General features: G+C 49.1%; 1 protein-coding gene across 1 annotated transcript in view; it reads left to right on the top strand.

Moving 5' to 3' along the window:
• Positions 1-2,347: 2,347 nt before the first annotated feature.
• Positions 2,348-9,906, top strand: part of SLC27A1 (solute carrier family 27 member 1) — a 28,802-nt gene continuing 21,243 nt past the window's right edge. Inside the window, exon 1 of the mRNA XM_003796547.3 lies at positions 2,348-2,638. Within this exon, the coding sequence (XP_003796595.1) occupies positions 2,472-2,638 (167 nt within the window). The 5' untranslated portion in view covers positions 2,348-2,471. The remainder of the gene's footprint in view (positions 2,639-9,906) is intronic.

Below are 9,906 nucleotides of genomic sequence, written 5' to 3' on the forward strand. Positions count from 1 at the left end.
GGGAAAGGGGGAGGAGAAATTTAGGGAAGAAAGGGGAGGAGTAGGAATGGAGAGAGGAAAAAAGAGGGAAAGGGGGAGAGGACAGAGAAAGGATAAAACCCCCTGAGCTGGCATTTATGGATGCAGTCTCAACTCCAAGCTAGTGTGACAGACAGCTCCAATCCTCAGTTTCTTTACCTGTAAAATGGGGCGATTGCAATAGGGCTACCTGGCAGGGTAAGAGTGCCGCTATGGTTACTGGCCATTGCTGACTTTTCCAGACTGAGAAAGTAGCCAGCCAGTGAGTGACTGGTTCTGGGCTTGTCCTCTAGATTTGCCATTTCACTCCTCCATTCCACCCATCCCAGGCTGCCCACAGAGACCAATATCAGCATGGGTGGTGGTGTTTGAGCGCCTGCCCAGCACTGTCCTCCAAGTGGCACTGGAAACAGTCTCTGGCTGGCTCCCAGGAAGAATGCTGAAAGGTCGGCCAAGCAGGGTAGAAAACAAGCAGTGGAAGAGTGGGGGGTAGGGGGCAGAGGAGGGAGAGCCTGAAGGGAGGGATCCAAGGCAGAGGCCTGCATGGACACAGCCCAGGCAAGAAGGGCCCAGGAATCAAGAAACAGAAGCCCTGGAGGTCTGGAATCCCTGACTGCTTCCTGCCTGAGTTCAGAAGGCTCACAAAGGAGCAGTCAATACTGAGGGTCGACGTGCAGCTTCAAGGTCAGCCAGAGAACAGGGCTGATGGTGATCAAGCTGAGGGTCTGTGTGCAGGTTCATGGTCAGCCAGAGAACAAGGCGGGGTGGGGGTGGGGGGCAGGCCAGTGCCTGACATGTGCCTGGTCAGGAAAAGGGCTTTGGAGACCTGGTGAGTGAGCATTTAGGACCCTGGGTTGCAAATACAAGACTCCTGTGTGGGTGCATCTAGGAAGGATCAGGATCTGGTGTGTAGATTTTGTCTTCCCTGGGATTCTTTGAGGCTTAACTGACAAGGCTTTGCAATATGGATTTAGGATTAGCTGGGTCTTCGAATTACATGTTTAAAGCTTAGGTGGTGGTGGTGGGGGAGTGAGAGGGGAAGAGAGGGAAGGAGGGAGGGTGATGGGAGGTGGCCGTGGTTAGATTTAGAGCCTTCTGAGGTTCTAAGGCCCCTAGGGTGTGAATTTACCACTCCCTGGGTCCCTAACATGTGTGTTTAAAACCAAAGAGGCTTTGGGGCTTGGATTTAGGACAAGCAGAGGCACGATTCCAGCACAGGCGGGCCGTGGGTGTGAGCTGCTATTTTTTTGGTTCCCAGGGTAGGGATCCTGGATGCTAAGCAGGGGTGGAGAACCTGCACCCTTGGGGCCTCATGTGAACTTCTGGATCCTTGAGTGAGCAGCCTTTTTGACCGAATCCAAATTTTACAGAACAAATAGGACTTGTTCTGTGGTGTCTGGATTCGTTCGAGGGCCCACACTTGGGATCTGCAGAAGCACATATGGCCTAGAGTCCGCAAGACTGTCTCGCGAGCCACGCCCCCCGGCGGCAGAACATGTGTAGTCTAAACACGCCGGGAGTTGGGGAGGGAGAGTGAGGCCTGGCTGCCATGGAGACACTGGCCCCTAGGTCTCTTCGGCAGTCGTCTCTCGGGTCGAGAGGCTGGTCTCCCTGTGGTTGTGGCCTCCGAAAGGGGGTTAGCCTTTGCTGTGCGGGCTGGGAGGCTTTGAGCCAGACATGTTAGAGGAGGGCTTTCGGGTGAGGCTTAGGTGCTAGGTAGGCCACAGTGAATCCCGGAGAGAGGTGGCTAAGCCAAAGCCTGAAAATGGGGCCTGTGGCCAGTGTAGAATCTGAGCCCTGGAACGCTAGGCCTGGGGCTGGAGGCGGGGCTTGAGCGGAGGGGGCGGGGCTGTAGGCCTAATCTAGGTATAGAGCCGCGTTTAGAGAGGGCGGGGCTCTGGGAGGGGTTTGTGCTTGTGGCGGAGCTAGAGGCCTAAACTGCAGATGAAGCCGGGAGAGTGGCGAGGTCAAGGAGTAGAGGCGGGACCTGGGGAAAAGCCTAGGACCTGAGGATAGATAGACCTGGGGACGGGATGTGAAGGTGGATTCTGGGACCGAGGATAGCGGATAGGTCAAGGGATATGACTGACCGGGTGGAAATACTAGTTCTAGGGGAAAGGCCTGTTGCAACCATTGGCAGGGATTCTTAGGGTCGAATGGGGAAGGGGCGGAGCCCGACCAAAACGTAGCCAATCGTAGGCCTTGGGGTGGGGTCTGTCTCAGACAGGGCGTGTGGTAAAGCCGAAAAGGGGGCGGAGCCTGTCCTGAGTGCTTGGTTAATCCTAGGCCTGGGGCGGAGTCATGTTTGGAGAGAGGGCTTTGTGCTCGCCAGGGGGAGGGAGCCGGCACCTCCCCCCCTCCTGGGGGCGGAGCTCTTCATAGGGGCGGTGCGGGCCGGACCAAGGGGCCGAGCCCGTGCGGCTAGCGTCCTCAGCGCTTTCCACCTTCCTAGGATGCGGGCTCCGGGTGCGGGAGCGGCCTCTGTGGCCTCGCTGGCGCTGCTATGGCTGTTGGGGCTGCCGTGGATCTGGAGCGCGGCCGCAGCGCTCTGTGTGTACGTGGGCAGCGGCGGCTGGCGCTTTCTGCGCATCGTCTGCAAGACAGCGAGGCGGGACCTCTTGTGAGTGTTGCCTGGGCTGGGGCTGGGGCGGGGTGGGGTAACTACACTCCCCTGAGGCGGATGGGGGGGTGGCCCGTGGGCTTGGAGGGCTCTGAGAATCTGGGATGGGTGCTTTGTTGAGGGCGTGCGGGGGCGGTGATGAGTTGGAGGGGCTCTGAGAGGAACGCAGAGGCAGCTTAAGTCTCAGGAAGATGAGTAGGTTCCAAGGTGCTTGGGGCTTAGGGGGCTGTTTAAGAGATCTCAGGAGACTTGGGGGCAACTTGGGAGTCTTTGAGTAGCTGGTGTCCAGGGAAGCCATGGGGTTTTGGGAGACTTTCTGGGGCCATAGTAACTACAGGACACTTCTCTGGGCTCTTCAGTAGGTTACTGGTGGTCTCACAGGGCCAACCCAGTGGTCTCTGAGAGTGTCAAAATACTTTGGGTCTATTTAGGGCCTTCTCTGAGGGACCAGAGAGCTGCTTGGGACATCTGTAAAGGACTTTAAGATCTCTGAAGGGTGTGTATCTCCTTAAGACTGTTTATGGGTTTCTGTGTGGCTGAGGCACTCTGAGAGTTTGGGGTCTGTGTGAGAATTTGGGGGCTGTTCAGAGTCTGTAGGGAGAATGCTATACATTCCAGAATTTGTTTGAGGGTGTCTGGAGACTGTGTTTTGGGGGAATAGATTCTGGTACCATATGGAGGAATCCTTGGAGGCTTTTTGGGGTGTCTCTGAGGGGTTGGCTTGAAGGAGCCATTTGGATCCTTCTAGGGTGAAATAGATGATGCTGGGGGTTCCCATGGGAGAAAATCTTAGGAGCAGCCTCCATGTGGAAACAGGTGAGCACCTGCTGTGTGCCAGTCCAGGCTTAGCACCTTCACAGACAGGTACTTGCAGGGAGTTGGGGGACTGAACCTATTTTAAGGATGAAGAAACTGGGGTTTATGGAGAAGTACAGATGGTGAAGCTGGGAAGGGCCCCATTGCAAGTTGATTGTTTGGAACTTTCTGAAACCTTTATTTTCCTTGCCATGGCCCCTTCCCCTTCTCCACTGCCTGCCCCTTGGTTGTTCTGATGTGCCCTATGCTCACACACCTTCCACTGCCAGCCCGTCTTCCTTTGGAGAAAGACTCAGTCTCCAGCTAGTCCTGCTCATCTGCTGTCCCCCACCTCCATATTTCTCAACTTGCTGCAGTGTTAGGCTCAGTCAGGTTACCCCTTTTTCCTGGAGCATACGAGGCCCCTTTTTGCCAAGGGAGAACCTTTGGTGAATTTTCCTGCTCTGCACCCTCCTGTGGCTCCTTGTTGCCCTTAAAATCTAGGCCACATTTCTGGGCATGGCCCACAAGGTCCCTGACCTTTGGGACCTCCCCTAACTTTGTTCCAGCCCCAGAATCTTTGCACTTGCTGTTTCCTCTGCCCTATATTGCTGTTTCTCTGTTCCTTTCAATCATGCCATGGCTTAAATGTCACCTCCTCAGAGGGCCTTTTACATGGACCCTGCATCTCTATACACCCTCCCTTCTGTTGCTGTCTGGCAGAATGATCAACATTTACTGAGTGTTCCCACTAGGCCAGGTGCTGTGGTGTATATTTTATAGGCATGATCTCATAGCAAACTGAGACACAACATAGCCATGTAACTTGTCCCAGGTCATACAAGTGGCAGCGACAGGATCAGAAGCGAGGCAGTATAGCTCCAAAGCCTGGCTAATCACTACTAGCCTCATTTGTCATTTGTAATTCTGTCTATTTTCTTACTTTTTAATTCTTAGGCTTCCTTTCCCCCCTACTAGACTGTGGGCCTTGTGAGGGCACAGACAGAGATTGGTCTGTGGCCCTACCTCCAACTCAGTATTGGCACACAGCAGGATCTAGGGGCATGTTTGCCAAGTGGAAGATCTTTCCTTCCTCTCTGGTCTTACCCAGGCTCTGTCTATTCCTCCTCCACAGCTTTGTCCCCCTAGACCCCAGGAGTATCCATGCCTGGCTTTTTCTCCCCCAGGGATGGGGCAGAATCTGGGTCTACTCTAAGTCTCTGACATTGCTTGACATACTTGTCTGTGGGAGGCAGCCTCAAAGGTGACCCGGGGATAGCTGCCTCATGCCTTCATATGATACGTTCCCTTTGAGTGTGGGCTGGACCTGGTGACTCACTTCATAATAGAAGTGATGGGATGTCACTTCTGAGATTATTAGATAAGAAGAAAGGCTGTGGCTTCTGTCTTGGGCATTGTTTCTTGGATCACTTGCCCCCTGTTGTGAGACAGCCTTGTGGAAAGGCCCACATAAATGACCTTGGAAGTGGATTCTCCCCAGAGAAACCGTGGATAACCAAAGCCCCTGCCAATACCTCACCTGCAGCCTTAATGAGGCAGAACCTATCAGCTAAGCCACTCCCAGATTTTTTTCTTTTAAGAGATAGAGTCTTGCTTTGTTGGCCAGGCTAACAGTGTCATGGTGTCAGCCTAGCTCACAGCAACCTAAAACTTCTGGGTTTGAGCAATCCTCCTGCCTCAACCTCCCAAGTAGCTGGGACTTATGGATGCCTGCCACCATGCCTAGCTAATTTTTCTATTTTTGGTAGAAACAGGGTCTTGATCTTGATTAGGCTGGTCCCAAACTCCTGGCTTCAAGCAATTTTACCATGTCAGCCTCATAGAGTAGCAGGATTACAAATGAGAGCCACTGCATCTACCCATTTCCAGAGTTCTGACTCATAAAAAACATGAGATGATAAATATTTGTTGTTTCCTGTTGGTAATTTTGGGGGTAATTCATTACCCAGCAGTAGCTAACTAATGCAGCTTATATAGACCTCCTTAAGTACTAGACCTTGTCTAATCCTCTCATGGTCCTGTAAAGAAGGGAGGCTTATGAATTCCACTTTACAGGTGGTGAAATGCACAAGGGCTCAGAGAGGTGAGGTCATTTTCCTGAGAACACACAGCTAGGGAGAGACAGGGGCTCCAGAGACAGGGCTGCTGTGTCTTGCTGGAGTGGTAGGGGTACTGACTTTAGACCTGGGTTCAGAAAACTTTTCAGCACCCTGCCCAGGTTCTCCTAATGTGTCCTGCACTTGCATCAATAAATCTGATCACATTCGTCCTTGCTGATTTCTTCCTGCCCTGGAATCCTGGGATTCAGGGCAGAAGGAGCGGTGGGATGAGAAAAAGCACCATGAAGGGCCCAGAATTGGACAGTGGCTTCTTTGTATAACGAGTGGGGGTGGATTGAGCTGCTGCTATGGAGGGCTGACTAGGCTTATGGCTGGAACCAAGAACTGGAATCCACTGCCTGCCCACACAGGCGTCCTGGAGAGACGCCGGGGGTAAATCCTCTTGTTTCTGATCCTGGACCTCATGTTCAGCTCCAGTGTAACCAGCTGTGGCCTCAGTTCCTATTTATTGCTTTGTTGCCTGGGAACGCAGGGACTGCTTCCTGTGGCCGCCAGCTTTGCTGATGGCCCCATGACTATGATACTTGCGATTCCTGGGGTCCTTCGGGCACTCTATCTAGTTCATTCATAGAAAGCCCTTAGAATAGAATTGTACACACCGTCAGTCCTCAGATGCACTAGTGCTGATTGCCTTTGGCTGGTCCTGGCACCAGCAGGCACATCATGGTCCAAGGATTTGGCTGTGGATTTCATCTCTGTCTCTTGCTGGTCTGTTGAGCCCTAGTTCCTTCATCTGTAGGATGGGTCCATGTACAGAGTTCCTCTTTTGAGAAGCATGCATTGAGTACCTGCTGTGTGCGTCAGGGGCATGTGGCCTGCTACCTAGTGTGTCATAAGCACTTGATAAGTGTCTTGTGAGAACCTGGCGGGGAGCAGAGGGAGAATGTTAGGGGGCCTCAGTTCTGGGTTGTTCTGCCCCCAAATTGCTGTGGGATTTTGGGCATGTTAATTAATTCATTCAGCTCTCTGAGTCCCAAGCTTATCTATTATCTGACAAATGGAGATCTTAGGACTTACTTTGTAGTGTGGATACCCTGTTTACTGGGTCCTTTGTCCTCTTCTTTGCTTTATTCCTTCAATTTGTCAAAGCACATACTTACTAGCTTTTGCAGAAATCTAGCATGGAGTTATTTTTTGAGATCCTCAGTGTATGAGAATATCCTTTTTTTCACCCTCACACGTGACTGATTCAGTATAGACTTCTATAGGTTGGTAATGATTATCATTCAAAATCTGAAAGAACTTCTCATTTTCTTTTCATGCTATGGTTATTGTCTAGAAGGCTGAAACCCTGCTGATTCTAGAACCTTTGTAGTGACCTGTTTTTTCTTTCTAGAAGTTCATGGGATCTTTTAAAAATGATGATCTATTTCCATCTATTGTGTGGTCTATTCTCAGGTCAGAGAAGTTTTCTTGAATCATATCATTGGCAATGTCCTCTGGTCTCCTTGGAACTCATATTATTGAGTGCCCAGAACAGTGTATGGCTTGAGAACTATTTGTTGAATGAATATGGATATTGGAACTTCTCAGCTGGTTCTCTAATTTTCTTCTCTTTTCTTTCCATTTTTCATTTTTTTTGGTTCTACTTTCTATTATATTAAATATTTCTTCAAATATATCTTCTCAGTCTGGGCATGGTGGTTAATGCCTGTAATCCCAGCACTCTGGGAAGCTGAGGTGGGTGGATTGCTTAAGCTCAGGAGTTTGAGACCAGTGTGAGCAAGAATGGGACTCCGTCTCTAAAAATAGCCAGGCATTGTGGCAGGTGCCTGTAGTCCCAGCTACGGGGGAGGCTGAGGCAATAGGATTGTTTGAACCCCAGAGTTTCAGGTTGCTTTGAGCTATGATGCCATGGCACTCCACCAAGGTCGATAAAATAAGACTCTGTCTCAAAACAAATATATTTTTTAACCTTTCTATCAAGTTTTAATTTATGCCCTCACATTTAAACAATTATTATTATAATATACTTTCTTTTTCAAGCCATTTTAGGTTTACATAAAAATTGAACAGAAAGTACAGAGAGTTCTCACATACTATCCCTCATCTAGTTTCCTCTGTTAACATCTTGCATTGGTGTGGCAAATTGTTACAGTTGATGAACCAATATTAATATACTGTTATTAACTACAGCCTATAGTTCACACTAGACATCAGAGTGCACTGTTTGTGCTTGTACATTCTATGGTGCCCTCACATGTTAATTTTCTAGGATCTTTTTTTTCTACTCTCTGCAAGCTTTTTAATAGCATCTTGTTCTTGTCTCATAGATACCATGTGCCTTGTTACATCTCCAAGGCTATTGGCTACTTTATTATTTGTTTTTCTTTGCACAATCTCTTTTTCTCTAAGATTTTTTTCTTTTGTTTACTTTAGTCTCCATCACACTTGTTAGGAAACCCTCAGGGGCCTGGTAAAGCCCCTGTAAAGCCAGTTAGCCAGTTAGAAGCTCTTGGCAAGCATGTGTGTGTGGGTTTTGTCATGAGCTTCATGGGGGGGTCACCTTGCTAGGCGGTGTTTTGGGGAAACCCCCATGGCAATATCTTTAGGCATTTTGTTTTTGGTCTGGTTAGATTGCCCAAGGTGGCTTTTCTGGTTTTTCCACCTGCAGGGTACAGGTCTAGGCAGCAGCATCCCAGGGAAGGGAGCTGAGGATTTGGTATCCAGTGGATAAATATTCACTTAACACTCATATGTCAGAAGGTGCTCACCCAGAGACCTGCCAGTGGATGGATTTCTAGTCTTTTCCTAGGTGGCAAGGGAGTCATTTGTTTGTTTATTTGAGACAGGATCTTGCTCTGCTTGCCAGCCTGGAGTGCAATGGCCCCATCACAATTCACTGCAACTTCCAACTGCTAGGCTCAAATGAACCTTCTGGCTCAGCTTCCCACCTAGCTGGGACTACAGGTGTGCTCCATCATGCCTGGCTAGTTCTTTTTAAAAATTTTTGTAAGGCCAGACGCAGTGGCTCATGTCTATAATCCTAGCACTCTAGAGGCCTACACGGGAGGATTCTTAATCTTACGAGTTCAAGACCAGCCTGAGCAAGAGCAAGACCCCATCTCTAAAAATAGCTGGGTGTTGTGGTGTGTACCTGTAGTCCTAGCTACTTGAAAGGCTGGGGCAAGATGATCACTTGAACCCAAGAGTTTGAAGTTGCTGTGAGCTTCAATGCCACAGTACTCTACCAAGTGCGACAGAAAGACTCTCTCTCAAAAAAATAAAAAAAATAAAATAAAATTTTTGTAAGAGTAGGGTTTTACTATGTTGCCCAGGCTGGTCTTGAACTCCTGGCCTCAAGCAGTACTCCCAGCTTGGATTTGTAAGTCACTGGGATTATAGATGGGAGCCACCACAATTGACCAGGAGTCATTTCTGAAATAGATTTTCAGTCAATACTGATTTGGTACCCGTCCCCTACGGTAGCCCACCTCCTAGGGCTCCCCCTTTTTATATGGCTGCTCCCTGGCATTCAAACATGGGTTGATTTTGTCTTCACTCTCATTTTCTCTTCCCTTGCAAGTCCACACTTTTACAAAATTCTCTTTACTAGCCCTTTTGAGGGATGAAGGGAAACACAAGACCATTTAGTGTATATGTGCTCAATCCAGCCACTTTACTATGAAATTTTATTTATTCATTTATTCATTTATTGTTAAGTAGAGTCTTGCTCTGTTGCCCTGGGTACAGTACAATGACATTGTCATAGCTCACTGGAACCTCAAACTGCTGGCTCTAGTGATCCTATTGCTTCAACCTCCCAAGGAGCTGGGACTTACAGGTACACCTGCCACCATGCCTGGCTAATTGTTCTTTTTTTTTTTTTTTTTGTAGAGATGGGGTCTCACTCTTGCTTAGGTTGGTTCTGAACTCCTGATCTCAAGTGATCCTCTACCTCGGCCTTCTAGAGTGCTAGGATTATAGTCGTGAGTCACCACGCCTGCCCGAGCCGGGTGCTTGTGAAGGCTGCACAGCCTTTTGTTATGAGGATGAGCCTCTACCCTGGGTATTTGGGTTCCTTCCAATCTTCTGCTCTTTGAAAGCTACAATAAATAACATTGTCATTTTTTCCATGTGACTTTAATGTGCCAAAATTGATACTCCACAGAATGATTTATGGCCATGGAGTGACTTATCACTGTCTGCTCCACACATGCTCTTAAAAATATATTATTTAATTAATTTATTTATGTTTGAGACAGAATCTCACTATGTTGCCCTCAGTAAAGTACCGTGGCGTCACAGCTCACAGCAATCTCAAACTCTTGGGCTGGCTCGGCGCCTATGGCTCAACCGGCTGGGGCGCCAGCCATGTACACCTAAGGTGGC

The sequence above is a fragment of the Otolemur garnettii genome, unplaced genomic scaffold, assembly GCF_000181295.1.
Source record: "Otolemur garnettii isolate 467f Iridium unplaced genomic scaffold, OtoGar3 scaffold00105, whole genome shotgun sequence".
NCBI lineage: Eukaryota > Metazoa > Chordata > Mammalia > Primates > Galagidae > Otolemur > Otolemur garnettii.